The following is a 19,123-nucleotide window of genomic DNA, read 5'->3' as shown; positions in this document are numbered from 1 at the left end:
ATATCCGGGTCGGGTTATTCCGTCGGACCTTGTTTCTTATCTAGACTTTGATGAAGAACACAACACAATGACAGAGAAGGTTTGAGTTTCCTCTCTCTCTCCGATAAATTAGCTGTTGAAGATGATGTCATCAATGGCTACACAGCCTACAGTGAATTGGGTTCCTGCGTTTTCTTCTCAAAACCAATTTTTTTCACCCAAAATTGTCTCCTTTACAAAGGGGCAGTCTTATTCTCAACGTTCTAATGTCTCAGCAATCGTACCCAGAAGAAATCTTGGCGTTTTTGCTACTTCAGCTGCGGCTGCCGTAAATTTAGCCGAAGAAACATCGACCCATGATTCTATTTCCTCGGATTCTCTTCAAAAAGAGGTAATTTTCACTAACTTTCCTCTTAGGATTCGTTTGGTAGAGTGTATAAGAATACTATTGAATATGATGTATTAGTAATGCTGAATATGGTTTGGTTTCTGTTTGTTAACCAACAACACCTTAATGTTTAAATTTTTTGCCTTTTTGGTAAGGCTGTGCACAATTGGCCCTTGTTTTCGGGCGGGAGTTTAGTGCACAGTAGATGGTCCAGAGGGAGCTTAGTGCATCATGCCGCCCTTTATAATTCTTTACTTTTTTGTTGAATTGTGGGAAGTGAACCATCCTCTTAATGTTTAAAGATTTTGCACCCAAGGGTGTGTCTAAACTGTCAATAGAACTAGAATGAAAACCATTATAATGGAAGACCATGTAATAATCCAGCAGAGGCACTCAAGAATAATACGTATGTAGTTTCTTCCTATTTGTGCTTGTGGGAAGATGTAGGTTTTCGCCTGGAAATTGGAATACTAATTTAAAAAAGAAAAGTTGTAAGCTTAGGATAATGGGGCATATTTATTTATGGAAAAAGGGCCAATTTTTCTCTTGAACTATTTGAAATAAGATTACTTTGTTATCCGTTTCCGTTTTTGGCACAAAAATACCTTTGCCATTAGCTGGCTTGAAAGTCCCCTTGTTACTATGCCATCATCGTGTAAGTTGATCTAAGTGTGAGTTTGTATTCAGTTATATTGTAACATTCAATTTCTCCTTACTAGCGTACAGTAGATATTTGATTTAACTTAATACTATGGGAACATTGTTTATATCTTTTTTCAGTTGACAGGACAAATGTCTTTTTCTGAAAAAGATTGCATTAGTTTGTGAAGATTTGCTATCAAGAACAAGTTCTTAATACCTGATCAATATTCATTAATGACGAAGCAAATGAATTTGTTTTCATTAGGGATGATTTATAAAATGTTAAACATGACCAGAGACCTCATTGGTTCCAAATTTTTGGGGGTGATATTGACTTTTTTGTAGGGACTGGAGGATAACTTTGTCCCTTTTCCATCTGAGTTGGGACAACCGTTAGTGAGGAGGGAAATTTTGAGCCACTTGACTAACAGCGTTGGCATTTTTGTTTCATAAAACGAAATGGAGGACATAATTGTCCTATTTCAAATAGTTAAAAAGCAAAATTGGTCTTTTATCTTTATTTATATTATGTCTGCGAGACTGCGACAGATATCCACAGGTTTGATTTGTTTTCTTTTCCGATTCTTTTTCTTGAACCAAGTTGATGGATGATGGTTCAAACTAGTGCATCTGTCGTTTTAATACTATGTTGTGTGAATGTCTCATTTAGTAGTTTGACCTGCTAAGAAAAGAGTGTTTTTATTTATTTTGTTATGTATGCAACACGTCTCCTCGGATCTGTTTCTTTTTCTTGGACCAAATTGATGGCTGGTGGTTCAAACCAATGCATCTGTGCTTTAATACTATACTGGGTGAATGTCTCATTTAGAAGTTTAATGGTTAGAGAGGAAATGCTTTGATTTACTTAGTTATGTCTGCAATATCTTTATTTTGGTGTTTGATTCTCATTTATTTAGTTTTTTTTTTCCAATATTTTTATCGAAAATTTCATTATATTTGCAACATTTTCATTATGGTGTTTGGCTCTTACAATCTGCTGGATGTACAGAAGCTCGGAGTGGTGGTCAAGCCACTGGAGAAACCTAGGCTAGTGTTGAAGTTTATTTGGATGGAGAAGAACATCGGAATTTCACTAGACCAGGTAATTCCTGGTCATGGCACGATTCCGTTGAGCCCCTATTATTTTTGGCCTAGAAAAGATGCTTGGGAGGAACTTAAAGTCATGCTCGAGAGTAAACCATGGATATCCCAGAAACAGTCGATTATTCTTCTTAATCAGGCCACGGATATCATCAATTTGTGGCAAGAGAGTGGTGGTAATTTAGCCTAAGCCTTCATAGAGCAAGATTTATCATGCCGCCACTGTTCATCATTTATTTTTAGCTATCATGCCTATTATGTTGCACATGTTGTAACTTCTTTCACTTGAAAGGTCAGTCAAACTTATTCAATTTGTTTGTTTTGATTTTCCTCTGTTTTCTTTTTAGTTTTTGGATCATATTGTAAACTATGTATCTTATAATATTAGCCTTGGTTCTTCATGAATATTAACATCTAACAGAAACAAAATTAAATTGTACTGATGGTAGGAATTTATCTATGTTGAGTGTCCCACATCGTGGGGATAGTATGGTCATTTGGTCTCTTTATATAGTCTTGGCTAATCCTTCCCATGAGCTAGGTCCAAGTTCCATTTCTTATCAAAGGTATCAAATCCAGACCCATCCCAATTCATCGTTTCCGATGTTGGCTCCATCATATATTGTCCCATGGTCCAGATGTCTATCCTTGGGCATGGGGGTGTTGAGTATCCCACATCGGTGGGGATAGGGTCATTTGGTATCCCTATATGATCTTGGACTATCCATTCATGAGCTAGCTTTTGTGGTTGAATTAGGCTAATGATTCATATTTCTTACCATATTGCTTGGGGTTGAACAACAACAATAACATATTCATCCCATAATTGAGGTCTGAGAAGGTTGAATGTACAAATTTTATCTCTATCTTGTGAGAAGTGGAGAAGTTATTTTTAATAGATCTTCGGCATGTCTATCTCCTTTCATGTATCTCTTTGAAGCCTTGTCCTTGCACAATCCATATCTTATGGTCGAGGCGGAATCAAGATTTTTAATGTATGGGTTCTCGATCATAACTTTTTTTTGCTTATTGGGTTCTAATAAATTATTTATATATATCAAGAAATGAATTTTACTACTATATTCGTAGCTCAAGCTATGTCTCCGCGTTGGCTGTGGTTACATGCATGGATGCAATCATGTTTTTTTATTATTGTCATGCTTGAAATTATTTTATTGTCTCACCATTTGTCTTGATTAAGCTAGAATTTTGTATAATCGTTTGCAAACATATATTTTCTTATATATTAATGATATTATGTATAAAACATGCATATTTTGTTCATAATTAGTGTATTTTTTGTATATTGGTTAGCGGATGTAATTATTTTTTAATCCAGCGGCCTGATCTGTTAAAAGCATATTTGGGTCTACAACATTTTTGTAAATATCTAATGTGTTTTTAGGAAAAATGAAATATTGATCATTGAACAAGGACGGAGGTAGAATATTACTTATGAATTCCAAAAAATTCAGTCACTTTTGCTTAAATCCTATATTTATACTAACAAGTTTACTAAATATATATAACTACTTAATTGAGAACTTATTAACTAAGATGAGTTATACGTTCATTAGCAAGTTTAGACCATTAATAAACTTCAAATTTTGGCTATCTTTGAATCAGGGTGGAACTAGAGCACTGAAAGGGATTCAAGTTGAAAATTTGCATTTTATTTACAAGGTTAAAATCAAGTTGAACCTCCTTAAATTTTTTGTATTTTTTAATATATATTTTAAATCTCATTAGTAAAAATAATCCGACTACTGATATCACCAAGAAGGAAAGTGATCCTTGGCACCCAATTTTTAGACATAGCATACTAGCCTAAAAGTTTAATTAATTGACTACATGAGCTTTCACCTTATCAGTGACCGGTGAAATCCCCTCTCCTCTGCCCCAAAAGAAAAGGAGCAGACTTGCAACTGACTAAATTCAATTTTTTTTGGTGTTGCCAAAAGGCACAAACAAATTGAATTTCCAGAACTACAATATTGGAAAAAAGAAAATAAAGTTCGTTTAACGAACTCTTAGTATCTATCAATTCATTTTTGTTTTCTAGAGATAGACAGTAATATCCATGTATTAACGTTACAAAAAAAGCAATTTAGGAATACTAAGGAAATTTTTGTCATTTGAAAACAATCTCATTACAAAGAAATCAAATTAGGCAGTTAACTGCAACACCTTAAACCACAAGGAAGTTGAATGCTGCAGAAAAAACCTAAAGCGAGGTCTCTGAAAATATTGCCAAACAGTTAACTACTTAACCTGTGTTCAACGATACTCTTAACCATCAAATGCAATAAGTTAGATCACTATGACTGACACTTCAGCAACAACTATAGCACAACACGAGATTAAATTATTGTACAAAACCCGCCATAGGTATTTTGAGTAACTCAGTATTGAGAATCAATAATGGTAGGAGCCTTGTGCAGCCATATTCTGGTATGGCAGTGGCGCCTGCTGGTGCTGCTGCGAGTTGATGCTTTGATATGGAGCTTGATGAGGATTAGGGTTCTGGTAAGGCAATTGGGAAGGACTACCACTAGGGTAGCCACCTTTAGCTGGATAACTTTGATAAGCACTTTGTTGAGCAGCATAATTCTGGTGGTAAGCGCCTTGCTGAATGTTGCTGCTCTGTCCAGCAGGAGACCCGTATCCTTGAAAAGTAGGTCGCCCAGCATTCAAATTCTCGGAGGACCCGTGAAAAACATTGTGCCCAGCATTCATATGAACTGGAGCACCCCGAATATCATCAATGAATCCAGGTCCAACAGAACGAGGATCCTGAAATCTTGCACTTCTTCCAGCAAACTGTGATTCAAACAAAGGATTAGCAACAAGAACTACATGAAATAGAAATCAACAGTCAAGTTCTGAAAGCAACATTGCCTCAATAAATAATCCATTTCTCATGCTATAACCAAACCCACAGTTATGGGGATATAAGTAGGAAAAATAGTTTCTGGCCTTAGGTTTGTGTGTCTTGATGCCGCTGTTGAATTTTTTTACAAAATAATTCAACACGTAAACAATTTAGAGCCTTTCCATAAAAAAAGTTAATGGAAATGCATATAGTCGTTTCTACCTTCAACCCATGATGTTGGCTGTTACAGGTGCAAAGGGAGCAAAGTGGGAAAAGTCACAATTGACTCCTTGGTCAGGATTTTAGGAGTGATGAGTAGGAGAGGGCGTTGTTTGAATTATCAAAACTTCAATTTTGATTTTGAAGTTTTTTGGATTTTTATTTTTTGAGAGTGGTAATGTTGTATAATGCTGGAGACCTCCAAGAGATTTGGGCCCAAAACTGTTCAACTTCTTCTCTACCTTCTCTTTATACCAAAAAATGAAGGTATTAATACAATTCTCTTTGATTTTTTGAATTGAATCAGAAATATCCTCGAAGCAACTGTTGTTTCTTTCTCTCCATATTGACCACCATATGTAGACATTTGCCCTCCTTGTTCCCCAGCCATAGAAAATCTCCCCTCAACTTATCCCGTCTTTCTTCCACATTAGAAGGAACAGGGAATAAAGACATGACATAAGAGTGAGTTAATTAGAGTGATTCTTCCTCCAAGAGTGAGTTAATTAGAGTGTGATTCTTCCTCCAAGAGACAGATACTGAGCTTTCCAGTTAGCTTAGTTTCTTAATTTTTTCTACAATCCCATCCCAGATTTCCAGCTCCTTAATGTTTGTTGCCAAGAGGCATGCCCAAATAAGTTGTTGGGAAGTTCTCAATTTTACATCCCAGAATGTTGGCCAGACTTGGTATTTATGGGACTTCTTTAACATGAAAAATGCTGCTCTTCCTCCAATTAACAGAAAAACCATAAATTGCCCCAAAATCACCAAAACCATTTTGACAAAACTAAGTTGATCTACCTTAGCTTCACAGAAAATAACAGCGTCATCTCTATAAAGCAAATTACAAATCTTTATCTACTTCCCTGCTTGATTGCCTTATCCTGAAATCTTTTATCCAGTTGTTCTGAATAGCCACCCTCATCATACTGAGGCCTTCCACAACTAATATAAAGAGGAAAGGAGAGAGAGGATTTCCTTGTCCGAGTCCTCTCTCTAAGGGAAAAAAGACCAACAGGTTCTCCATTAACCAGAATTGAGAACCTGACAGTTTTAATGCAAAAAATCAATCCACTTCAACCATCTCTCATAGAAACCCATACCCATTTGTTTCAAAATGTTGAGAAGGAAATCCCAGCTGACAAGGTTATAAACCTTCTCTATATCTAGCTTGCAAATGATCCATGGGTCTACACCCCTGAGCCTTGAGTCCAACATTCACTGGCTATGAGTGTTGCATCCATAATTTACCTGCCTTTTATGAATGTCATTAGATTCTTGACTACCTTTGTCACCACCCTCTTCAACCTCTCTGCAAGAAGTTTAGCAATTATTAGATTCCACTTATGAGGCTTATAGGTTTAAAGTCTCTTAGTTCAGTAGCCCAGTTTTCTATGGAATAAGTGCCACATACGTAGAATTAAGGCTTTTTCAAACTCCTGACGGGCATGAAAGTGTCTACTGGCATTCATAAAATACTCCTTTATCAGCTCCCAGAAATTCTAAATAAAATTCATTGGGAACCCATTTGGTCCTGGATCCCTATCACTGGCACATAGTTTGATGCAATTCAACACTTTATCAAATTGCCTTTATAACAATTCTTTTTCCTTCAGGTTAATACCTTCAACCCCTTGAGGATTAAAATCAGGCCTCCAATGTTCAGTTTCTTTGTAAAGATTCTGATAGAAACTGATGATTTCCCCTTATGTCTTCTCGATCTGAAACAGAAGTCCCATCCACTACTAAAGTATCAAATAGAGTTGAATCTCTTATGTATTGTGGCAACTCTAGGAAGTTTTCTTGTCCCCTTACTTGAGCCATAGCACTCTGGATCTCTATCTCCAAGCTATTTCCTCATTTCTGGATACTTCCTCAAATTCCATAGAGAAGTGGAATTTTTTGAAGAAGCTCATCCTCAGATAGGATTCTCTGTTCCTGGATCTTCTAGTCTAGATAGCTGACGCAAAATATCCTCCTTTTTCTGTTTCCAATTATTCTTATTCTCCCAACCCCATTCAGCTTATCTTTCAACATCTTCAACTTTGTGGCCAGAATGAATGAACCTGTTCCAATTGCACAAAAGGAAGTCCACCATTCCTTGACCATGTCTCTGAATCCATCCACACCCCATCCACCATTTTTACATTTGAAAAATATGATTTCTTCAAACTTAAATCTCCACAAGATAGCATTACAGGATTATGATCTGAGCCTAGTCTAGGCAAAAGATTTTGCTTGATCTGATTACAAAGTACCTCCCACTGCTGAGAAAATAAAAATCTATCTATTCTGTAGGCTGACATATGATTATCACCCCCCTTCTCCAAGTGAAAGATCCTCCAAAAAAAAGGAGGACCAAGCTCTATCATTTATCCAGTCAGTGAATTCAGACATGGCCCTGTAATTCTGACATTGAAGTCTGTTTGGTTGTTTCAAGTGAATTGCACAAAATAGAGTCTTAACTGCCATTTTTAGGTTTTGACCACATTTAAAGAAAATTCATCGTGGCCAGAACTTGGCAATAAAATCTTGGAGACGGCAGAAAAATCCTGCTAGATTGATGGACAAAACTTGTTTAGTCAGAAATCCTGATGGATCATGCAAAATTTGACCATAAATCCTGGCGGATCGTCGTAACAAGCTGTGCAAAATTTCACCAACACATTTTTTCTCCATTTATCCAAATTGGTCTAAGAGCCCGTTTGGATTGGCTTATAAGTTGGTCAAACCTATTTTTAAGTCAGTTTTTGACTTCTAGAAGTGTTGGGCAAATATAAAAAATAACTTAAAATAAGTTACGAAGTGTTTGGCAAGGTGAAAAATGACTTAAAATAAGTCGGAAACCAAAAGTAGGTCCCCCCCTACTTTTTATTTTTTGACTTAAAAGTCATTTCAGTTTGACTTTTTATTTTTGACTTAAAAGCTACTTTTTTTAAGCCAATCCAAATGGGCTCTAAATCTACTCCAAATTTGATAGAAGCCCTAATCACCTATTGCATAAATTATCTATTGTTTACACAATAAGCAATTAAGCCTTGTGTAGTTAATGATAGGAGACTTTCCTGCTTATAGCTTATTATGATATTGAGTATGAATTCCTTTGTTGGTGTTTTAAACTTGTTAAGGTGAATTTTCAAGAGGATTACTTCCCCTTGATAGTTGTTCTTATAGTTTTGGCCTTCGAGTTAATTCAGTTTTAAATTGATAGGGCATTTGTGTTTGATTTGAGTGTTCTGCCAATTTCCTTAGTTTTGGTTCTTTGTAAATCTCTCTTTACTATCCTTTACTTTGTGTTCTTATTTTGCTTCTGCATTCGTATCACCATTATTGTCTCCCTTGTAAACCATAGCACACATCCAGAAATGCCCCCAACAAAGATGTCTCCCACAACATTACTCTCGCCAAAAGAAAATATGGGTGCCATTATAAATGTTTTAAGAGACGCATCTTGTGAAATCAGCCTTTACCACCTTATCCACAAAAAAGAAGTAAAATCTTCCTTTTCCTTAGTGATCCATTTCCTCGAGCTTGCTGTTTATGTAGTTCCTATCTCCCCAAAAACAATCCTATTCTAACCTCCCGTATTTTTAGTGGTTATCACTTTCCACCATAATATATTCTTACATGAAAATTTCCCCAACTATCTTCTAATAATGTCCTATTGATATGGATGATCTACGTATCTCTTGACCCCCTCCTCAACTAGAAATGTTAATTTTTTCCAACCTACCAAGTGGTATTTTTTCTTCATTTCTTCCCACTCCGCAAAAGCTCTTTCATCATCCTCTCGGAGTGATTTGCTACTATAAATACAATTAAGGGGGGGAAAATAAAAGTGGGTATGTTTTGAAAAAAGTTAATTTCAACAATGTTAATTTTTTCCTCTTCGACAGATATTTCTTAGTAACAGTGATGTATGGGGCACTTGCGCCACCTAGATTAAATCATTGTGTATATGCTACCTTTTAACAACATACTTATGGGGTAACTCTATACACCAAGGTTAAGACAAATGGGAAGAAACACATATTGTTTTCTTCCCTCAACTAGGACTTGAACTCTGATCTCCCAAAGTCCATTCAAACTTTATTGATTGTTAGGTCACACTCTTGGTGCAATGATGTTAGATGTTATATTTTCTAATAGTTGGACTTGGATATGCAATGCGCTATCCATGTTTCCAAGTCAAGCCATTCTTTTAAGCAAATGGTAAAAAAAATCACAATTGTCATACTTGTAAGTCTAACTTACACAAAATTCTCAATTACCCACTTCTTAGCCGTAAACCCATCATTCATTAGCTATAAAAAGGGTGCCAAAAGTTTGCCCCTCCAGAAATGCACGTTGAGATGAGGAAATGAGATTATCCACTATCGATTTTAAGCTCCTCGATAGGAACATAAGCAATTATTTGAAAGAATTCTTTTTTAAGCAACAATATTTTATAGATACTCTACCAGACTAATAGACCAAGACAATATATATGCCCTTGGCCCCATTCTTCTTCCGAATGAGCACAACCAAAATGAATTAAAACTCTTCTTTTATTAATCAAGAGTTAAAACTCATCTTAAAAGTTTCATTCGTAAACTTCATGGATCATTCTATCACATTATTCTCTATTAATTCCTAGCAATGAAGGAAGAAGACCGGCACAAACCCGTAAAGACCTAAAATCCTACTACCCTCACTAGTCTCGATACGTCCATCAACTCTTATTTATCGAAGGTGTGTATCTTCTGCTATACTTTCACCCCTACTAATCCTCTGAAATGTTACTTTATCCAGAGCTGGCCTCTAATTCTCTTTCTCGCTGTAATTGATGGTAATAACAGAGTACTAAATCCTTGAGCTCCCCATATTCCCTGAAGTTCTCTACCATGATGTTTTTAGTGAACTTGTATATTCTAGGTGCATTAGGAAGAATATCACTCAATGATTGTCCTTCCAATTCCTTCCTTCTCAGCTCTCCCCCAAATGTGCCCTCCTATCTCTTTTCCTTCTGAGGATGCTATGCTACCTGAAAACCTCACATTTCAATCTCCTTGGGAAATACATATGCCCAGACTTACATTAAATAACATTAATGATAGATTAAAATGTATTATAAGCTCTACAAATTATTATAGTATAACATTAATGATAGATTAAAATGAATTATAATCTAGTTGAGGTCCTCCATTTCCTCTCTCTCTCACCTAGAAAAAGAAAATGTGAAAATTCATTCTCACACATAAAACTTCAATTATCTTCTAGGTCCTCCATTTCCTCTCACTTTGTACCCTTCACAGAAATAGTGGTCTCTTTAATATGACTTGTACAATCCTCACCTCTTAGGCTAGCTTTTGGGATTGAGTAAGACCCAAGACCCATTTCTTTACATGGTATCAGAACAGGACTCATCCCAATTCTTATTTCCAATGTTGGGGACATTAAATTACCCACACACCATTGAGCTAGCTTCTGCGGTCCTACATCGGCCCTTTAAGGGATGGATGGTCTCTCTATTATGTCTTGGGCAATCCTCACCTCTTGAGCTAACTTTTGGGGTTTGAGTTTAGGCTCAAGATTTGTTTCTTTACAAGAAATTTACTACATATGAAATGAATGCATATAACGAACAACATTTTATAGAATCAAAACTTGAATATGAAAATACATGTAGTTTTTCTCTAGCATGTCCTCAATATAACATAAAAATGGAGAAGGATTTATTAGCTTCCTGTATCGTGGAAAAAAAGGTGGAGTCGGGAGTAACAATATCCAGCAGTTCACCCAAATAGGCGGTTATCAAAACAAATGGAGGAAAATAACACAATGCAAGTCTTCTACCTGGTTGGAGTAAAATGGACCGAATGAACAAATAAAGGAACTCACTAAATCATCTATTAGTAGCTCTAGGCAAAGAATATTTACCTCATCAATGTTGTACCCTCCTGTTCCTTTTGCAGAACCATAAGAATGGTCTGGAAACTTCATCTCTGGGGGACTACGGATATTTGAGAATCTGGGGTTCACAATGGTTTTCAGATGAACTGCAACAGAAAAAGCAGTGGAAAAAGAACATATTCCGGAATTGGTAGTACCTAGTGGCAATGGGAAGATCTGGATAACTTGGATGGTCAAATTCACGAACAGCACCCTACAAAGAGAAAGTGGCACTTCTTTAGTTAACTGGACTAACTGAAAAGACCAAGGCAGCAAATGGTTTCCACAACTGAGGAAAGTGTGACAAGTCACTTATTCAACATCCAAATATATGGTCAAGGGGAAAATACTATCAGACAGAAATATATGGCAAGGCATATCTCATGTACAATTCCAGTAAATTCATTTTGAATACAGGATTGGTGCCTCATACCACCACCACATTAAATGAATTAGATGATGCATTCTGCAGGTCATACTGGTAGTGCAAGGTTGCTAGAACTTGGTGCTCTCCTCATGTGAATTATCCTTAAAGAGTTACAACAAACATGTCACACTACCCATAAAACCAGAACATAGAAGATCAGAAATAAAGTTATGAATTGCCCCAGGCTCCACTGTTATCAAAACAAAAGTCAAGGTATAAGCTCCAGTAGAAGAACATTAGCCAGATAATCTTCCCTACCTTCAAATGTTCATATCTTCTAGAGCTACCAGCCCCCATCGCACCTGAACGTTGTGGGTCTCCACTTCGAAAATCCTCTGAAGGAACAAATCCAGGAAGTGGCCTAACAGGAGTAGACTCCACTTTACTATTTGCATCCCTAAGGCATCTTTCTCTGAGCCTTGAAGAAATCTCAACCAAGGCATCTTTTGCAACACCGATGCTTCCAGATATCTGAATAAACGGAACTTCAATTACTTTGAGATTGAAATTTCTCACAAAATCATGGAAACAACAGTACCAACAGGCACTAGAAAATTGAAACTAGGTCATATGTGAACCAGAAAAGCCTAAGTCTAAACTTGCATACTACAGATAATTCACCTGCACAAGCTCTTCATCTGCAGATGCGCATCTGGGTTTATCGTCCTTGGAAAGAACACGAATATCCGCCTGCGTTCTCCTTCTCATCTCATTGATAACCTGTCCTCCTTGTCCAATAATGCAGCCAACCTTATTTGAGGGAAAAAGAAGCCTCGTAGTGACAATTCCTTTGTCAGAAAATTCACTTGTTTTACTTTGAAGTTGAAGAATGGCATCAATAGTTCGTGATCTGGGATCCCAAAAAGACTGGAAGGAAAACAATGGCTTAGTGACATGCTATCAGTATGTTAATATTATGAATTACTCAAGTAGAAACATTACCTCCAAAGAGGACACACGAATAACTCTTTCATCAGATTCGGGTGCGACATCCTCAACATGTATACCCGCTCCTGTTTCCTGCTGCAGTTGTTTTACATTGAAGCCTCCCTTGCCTATAACACCGCCAATTTTTGCAGCTGAGCACAGAATTTTCATGGTGAAATCACCTGGAGCTTCACCAGCACTAGGGGGAGGACCATAATCAAAATCTGCACGGCCAAATCCAGTAAGCTGGTTCCTATAGCCTCCCACCCCTAATGCAGGCGGCATACCATTTAAATTAGTTTTACTTTGAGACCACATTGGTTTTCCTGGAGGAATCATATTTTCCATGGGAGGACCAGGGGGGTGAAAACCTTGAGCACCATGTACCATAGGAAAACTCGAGATAGGTTTGTCTTTGCGAGGATTCTGATGCAACAGAGTTGATACTTCATACAAGGCTTTTTTCACTAAAGCAGGTTTGCCTGATATCTGAGAAGAAGAAAAAACAGTACTGAAAATTCTGACATGATATGTCCCAAAAAAAGATAATTAATTCAACTCCAAGACTATTAGCAAGAAAATTAACTAAAACTAGAGAATTATATTCCCCAATAGAAATAGTAGTTTCGAACATGATTGTATCCGGACAAAGGAAATTACCACCATAAAACCAAGAGACTAAACAGAGTTGAAATCCCAAATACCTGATTATCTATTAGATGTTTCATATTAAGAAATAGCATGGCTACCCAAAAAGACAGACAGATTGGAGAGAGAGAGAGAGAGAAACAAAAATTTAGCGTGGCTGCCATTTGCATAATTTAAAGCAGAGACAGAAAATTTCTGCTTGTCAAAGAGGTACATTGTTTTTTTAAGTTAAAATAAAAAACTCAATGAGGAAACTACGAGTCAGATAAACAATAGCTACTAGACAGCTCGTCTAGTGTTCAAGGACTTGAATTGCTAAACAATGGTGGATTATAAAAATAACACTAGCACTAAGGTATCAGGACTAGTAGAGGCTTGAAGACAATCATAGGGAGAAAAAAGAGATGTACAAAAACATCTGATCAATGCAACTGTTGCATGTAGAACGAAGATCAGTACAGATGAACAATTAGTAAAAGTAAACAATACTCTGTCCTTTTCATCCTCTGCACCATCATACTCTCCAAGTGATGAAAGTTCATATCAAAACTCACTCACATAAGAAACTAAATAATCTATGTATCCAAAGAAAAGAACATGAAACTTACTTGGACCAATTCATCAGTGGTCATAGCACAAGCGGGCAAATGCTCAGCAGAAAGGACACGAATGCTAGCCCCAGTCTCACTTCGCAATTTCTGAATAACATCGCCTTTTCTTCCTAAAAGGCATCCAACCAAATTGTTCGGAACAAGGAGACGCGTGATTATTACAGTTTCACTCTTATCCTCATTTTGTACTCCCTGCAAGTCTTCCTCAACAATCCTATTGTGAACTTTTAACAGAGCATCTTGCGCAGCACAATGTGGCTCCATGGAACAATTTTCTTCCCCTGTCTCTGGATTATCATTGTTTTTGTCATTATTCTGTCTCCTAGCTAGTTTCGTAGAGGAACTAGAGACGATTACTATTCTATCATCAGAACCAGGAACACTGTCAGCAACTGTAATCTTTGCTTGAGTTTCCTCTCTCAAGGCTTTGATTATGCTACCACCTTTTCCAATTACACTACCAACTTTTTTGGATTGACAAAGTATACAATAGGTAGTATCTGAATTCTGAGAATTTTCAGATGACCGTTCATGACTAGAAAAATTCAACTTTGCATTTTTACTGCCTCCCTTCCTCTTGAATTGGGGGTTCGAGCGTTGCTTGAGAGAATTTCTTTTGTATTCGTCCATGACTAGATGGATTGAATTATTATCAACTAAAAGAACCTTCTTATTCCTTTGGACAACTTCTCCTTGCTTTAGCACTTACTCCAACAAGGATATGACCTGAAAAAGGAAAAACATTTAACAAGAGACAGAGAGGGCAGCAACTACAAACATAAATGATTTAAATAACTTATAAGGTACGATTAAGAGACAGAGAGGGCAGAGACTACAAACATAAGCGAGCTAAATAACTTATAAGGTATGATTGCATCCATTCTTCAAAAAAGTGTATGATCGCATCCATAATTATTGATACAGTATGCAAGGAGGAAGACATTTCTGTTAAACATGAGCGTGGCTTAAGTTTCAAAAGTCACACCAACAGAAATGAAACTAACACATAATCATCAACATTGCAGAGTGTCTTCAGCTTAGTTTAATTTAGAGACCTGCCAGTGCATTGTTCTCATGAGTTTGTTGCTTTAGCAGTCCCCATCTATTTTGCAGTGTATCAACGCTTAATAATAATCAGAGATTAATGCACTTCAAGTTAAGTCAATGGTATGAGGTTTGTAACCAGAGGAATGAATTAACAGTTAAACATACTTTGTCAAATAAGTAGGCTTCTCCCTTCTTTAAACAGCAAATTAGACAGATAAATTCCACCAAGTATCAAAAGCATCCATAGCATTCTACAAAACATATCCCTGGCGGAAAGAGAAACAAAAAAGAGATGGATACTGTGAGATTCTGCGAGCTACAAAAGCGCCTCTATAGACTGTTGATCCAGCACTATTGTCAAAAGGTGAAAATCCTAGAAAAATGTCAAGACTTTATGCGCAAAAATAAAGATAGTCCCTTTAATGAAGAAAGATGCAACAACATACCCAGTGAAATCCCACAAAGTGTGGCAATGAAGAAAGATGCAGCTAAAGGAATATATTTGTGTGTGTATATATGGATGTGTGTGCGCATGTACAATCACACACGCAAATACATTGCAATAATAAGTAATTATAACAGAAAAAACAACTAAATGGGCAGAAGAATTGGATAAGTCTTATGCTTTAACTTTTATCAAAAAAAAAAAAGAATTGGATAAGTCTTATGATAAGTTGGAAAAGAATAGAAATCGCAAATTAGTGAAATTTATTAAATAGAAGGCCAAATACATGAAATGACACTACAACTTGCACACATCTGCAAAACTGGTCCCCCTACTTTTACTTGTTCCAGTTTAGAGCATCTACTTGTTTAAAATTTCACATAACAGACACCTCTCAAAGAAGGAAGAGGGCTTAAAAAAGCGCATGTTCCTTAATTGTGTTGACGTTGACAACACATTACATATCACATATAACTAACATTTGTTAGCATAGTGGACAAGATCATGAATATATGTAAGATTTGTGTGTATTAATATTAGGAATATCAGAATAGTGAATAGCTATAACACAAATATGCAATATCTGTATAGATTGTAGTGTAAAGAGCTTTCCAAAGTTAGAGATAGGAGATATTCAGGGATGATTACAGGATGTTACAACTAGAAATAGCAGATATTCAAGGATAGAAATAGCAGATTTTTAGGGATGTAAAATCAGAATTCTTTCTATTTAATGGCAGAATTCTCAATTTGAGAGACATTCAGAAAAATTGACATGGTATCAGAGCCATCTCTTGACTGCTCTGATTCTTAAAGTCCTACATGTGTGGTTCCTTTCAAAACAAAAAAATGGAAGTTTTGGTTCGCTTGACTGTTCGTTGATGATGTGTCTTAAATACCTAGGGCATTTGGTCTTGGTCATCTGTTATGACCTTCGCTTCAAACCCAAATCTGTGCATCTTTAAGTGAACCCTGTATCTACTCTTTAAGACCCCACTAATATCATACACATCCACAAATAATCTTCTATCAAATGCACTTGCCACCACTGGGGTTTCCCACGAGAGCCATTGACGAAATGCCATTTCCAATGAGGAGAGAACTACAAGGTCCTCCTCCAAACTCCTCTTATGTCGAGAGAGATTCCTACAAAATAAAGATATCTCCGATTACTTTATACCCTCCAACCACCCACCAGCGCAGCCTCCTCTGCCGACCACCGCAGCTCCAATGAGGACGACACGAAACACGCAAACAATGATAGCATACATTGTTTCCCCAAAAGTGTACAACACCCCAGTTAGTACTATATTAATAGGACTTAATTTGCGCTCTTAGTAAAGGTAAGGGGTCTATTTGGAGTCAATTAATGAACTTTGCTCCCTCTACAAAACTTGTAAATGAGAACAGATTCTGAATCCTCAAAAAACGAGTAATGAGCAGGCCATGTAATAACTTTATTGCATCCAAAATACTATCACTAGTTTGCACATTGTTCTAGAATTTTGATATTATGTACACAATTCAAAACAGCAATGAATACAAATGACGCACGACTCATATTTTATAAGGTCCCAAAAATGCAATTACTCGAATAAGAGTCATTCCTTGTTGTTTAAAATATTTTAGCAGTGTAGATCTAATTTAGAACGATCTTTTGAAAAGTTAGTATGGGTGTAAAAGCGGTTGTAGTCAAGTGATCCCCTAACAGTTATTGTAGTTAAGTGATTTTGAAAGACCTATTTGCAAGTTGGCCAACGGTGAGAAGTTTATGTGACCAAAATCAATCAGAGGGTATAATCATCATATATCCAATATTTGAGGGGCAATGTTAGTTGTCTTTCCTTTTTTTAAATCAGACTCGGAGGTCTGTTTTTTATAAGGGACATAGCTTCGCCAGTTGGCTGACGGTGGAAACCTTTAGGGACCAAAATCAAACAAAGGGTATACTAATACTATTTTCAATAGTTGAGGGGCAATTCTGACCTTTTTCCCATTACTCAATACCACTTTGTATAAAGCTCAAGAATTGTAATTTAGATTTAATGATTAATTTGCTCACACCAAATTTCTGATTTTCCTTTCTAGTCACTAGTATGTTCATTCACCATAATAATTAATATCAGTTTCTCCCTTCGACGGTATGGTGGACCATTTGAAAGGAAAGGAATGCAAGGATTTTTGAAAGCAAATCGGAATCTGTAGTTACTACTAAGTGCAGATGTTTATCCCAACTGTATTTTTTGTGTAACATGGCAACTGCAAATGATATAGAGACCATAATAGATTTTTTGAGCTCATTACACAATATGTAATGGAGGCATGGATCTACCCCTTGTAAATTCCCCACAAAACCTTCTGGTTATTGGACATTTAATACAATATCTTTTTAACAATCAAAAAAGGATTAATGTATCAGTTTACGATGGGTAATGTTGTCCACCTTAAGACAAAGCTCATGGGTGCTGAGACCTATGCCATAGAGCCTCAGTGCCTCCAGTAACGCACAACTTTTTGATTTAATTGTTGTCTTAACTGCACCTTTAAGAACAGAATTATCTAGTTAGTTCAGAAACAATATTAAGATAGTTAGTTCTTCACTCGAACTTCTAATATCACGAAAAAATAGTCTCCTGTCTACGCAAAACTTTGTGAACTCCTTACTTAAGCTCGATCTCTTAGTAGTTGATACTCAACGAAAGATGGAAGTCATGCTCTTAGTGCACAAATGTAACCAAAAACTATATAAATTATCTTTATTAATTTGTTTCTACTTCTCCGCCAATATTATTGTATTACCATATCAAACTCACGATATTGTGAAACTATATTCAACAAAAGAACAACAAATATTCTTATTAGCTCGATTTAACCATGATACGCCTTAAAATTACCGATTCTCTAGATATCTAACTAAGAAGCAACTATTAATTATTCTACACAGAAAAGATCAGCATTATCAAGTAGGTTTAGAAAAAAATATTAAGCTAGATAGTTCTTCACTCTACCTTCTAATATCACAAAAAAAATAGTTTCCTGTCCAGGCTAAACTTCATGAACTGGTTAAATTCGATCTCTTGGTACACAATGAAAGATGGAAGTCATGCTCTTAGCGCTTAAATGTAACCTAAAATGATAAAAATTACAGCTTTATTAATGTTGTTTCTACTTCTCCGCCAACATTATTGTATTATCATATCAGACTCACGATAATCAACAAAAGAACAATGACTATGCTTATTAGCTCGAGTTATCCGTGATACACGCCTTACAATTACCGATTCTCCAGATTTCTTACTCCACAAGCAATTACTACAATTCTACACGAAAAAAAGGATGCGAACTAGGTTTTCAATTGTGGAAACGAAAGCGAAGAGCTTGAAAGTCAGATACATACCATTTCCAATACAACGGAATCTATAGCCGGTAATGGAGTCGATCAAAGTGGAGCTAAGTAATGTAAGGAAGGACTGTAGGGCTCGTTTCTTCCCAGTTTTTTCACCGGCGGGACGAAATTTTGGATTCGTTTTCCGTCTTTGATTTCAGCAGGACCTAAGGAAGATTACTTTTGGGCCTGGGCTTTTCTAGTGGTTGGGCTACAATAAGAAATGGGTCATAGCATCAACACTTATAACCAAAAAAAAAGTAATTTCCTTAAATGTCTCATTATTTTACACTTTTTATTTTAAAATACTCCCTCTATACGACAATAGTTGTTCACTATACTAAAAATAATTGTCCAACAAAATTTGTCCAATTTAAAAAATCAAGAGATAATTTACATTTTGTGTCTATTTTACCCTTACTATTAAATATTATTTATCATCTAACACATTTTTCAAAGTATTAAATTTAATAAAGTCAAAGGATAATATAGTAATATTGC

At 36.2% G+C, this 19,123-nt stretch overlaps 2 protein-coding genes across 3 annotated transcripts; one reads left to right on the top strand and one right to left on the bottom strand.

Annotated features, from left to right (window-relative positions):
- On the top strand, window positions 1–2,515 carry LOC125810301 (30S ribosomal protein 3, chloroplastic-like). Its single transcript, XM_049489809.1, has 2 exons — window positions 1–370; window positions 2,019–2,515. Exons 1-2 carry the CDS (start codon window positions 122–124, stop codon window positions 2,298–2,300), a joined length of 531 nt encoding a protein of 176 aa, XP_049345766.1. The 5' UTR covers window positions 1–121; the 3' UTR covers window positions 2,301–2,515.
- A 1,701-nt stretch (window positions 2,516–4,216) lies between these two features.
- Window positions 4,217–18,802, bottom strand: LOC125810283 (KH domain-containing protein At4g18375-like). Of its 2 annotated transcripts, XM_049489790.1 has the most exons (9): window positions 18,635–18,802; window positions 14,958–15,058; window positions 13,743–14,471; window positions 12,502–12,975; window positions 12,181–12,426; window positions 11,818–12,030; window positions 11,291–11,346; window positions 11,121–11,211; window positions 4,217–4,930 (listed from the first exon to the last, which is right to left on the bottom strand). In XM_049489790.1, the coding sequence occupies exons 3-9, from the start codon at window positions 14,373–14,375 to the stop codon at window positions 4,526–4,528; spliced, it is 2,118 nt and encodes a 705-aa protein (XP_049345747.1). In that variant the 5' UTR covers window positions 14,376–14,471; window positions 14,958–15,058; window positions 18,635–18,802; the 3' UTR covers window positions 4,217–4,525. The 2 variants fall into 2 exon arrangements, with proteins under 2 accessions (XP_049345747.1, XP_049345748.1); XM_049489791.1 differs by lacking the exon at window positions 14,958–15,058.
- Window positions 18,803–19,123: the final 321 nt, after the last annotated feature.

Source organism: Solanum verrucosum, unplaced genomic scaffold (genome assembly GCF_900185275.1).
Source record: "Solanum verrucosum unplaced genomic scaffold, falcon-dt-bn FXZP01000038.1, whole genome shotgun sequence".
Taxonomy (NCBI): Eukaryota; Viridiplantae; Streptophyta; class Magnoliopsida; order Solanales; family Solanaceae; genus Solanum; species Solanum verrucosum.
Note: the sequence above shows the minus strand (reverse complement) of the source record. Positions and strands in the feature narration are given on the sequence as shown.

What these genes read in the sequence shown, in the direction of transcription:
- LOC125810301 (XM_049489809.1), top strand. Translation starts at nt 122, where the DNA reads ATGATGTCATCAATGGCTACACAGCCTACAGTGAATTGGGTTCCTGCG. An exon ending in CGGATTCTCTTCAAAAAGAG is followed by an intron (nt 371 to 2,018) that starts GTAATTTTCACT and finishes CTGGATGTACAG; the next exon opens with AAGCTCGGAGTGGTGGTCAA.
- LOC125810283 (XM_049489790.1), bottom strand. Translation starts at nt 14,375, where the DNA reads ATGGACGAATACAAAAGAAATTCTCTCAAGCAACGCTCGAACCCCCAA. An exon ending in TTCGTGTGTCCTCTTTGGAG is followed by an intron (nt 12,427 to 12,501) that starts GTAATGTTTCTA and finishes TTTTCCTTCCAG; the next exon opens with TCTTTTTGGGATCCCAGATC. An exon ending in CAGATGAAGAGCTTGTGCAG is followed by an intron (nt 12,031 to 12,180) that starts GTGAATTATCTG and finishes CCGTTTATTCAG; the next exon opens with ATATCTGGAAGCATCGGTGT.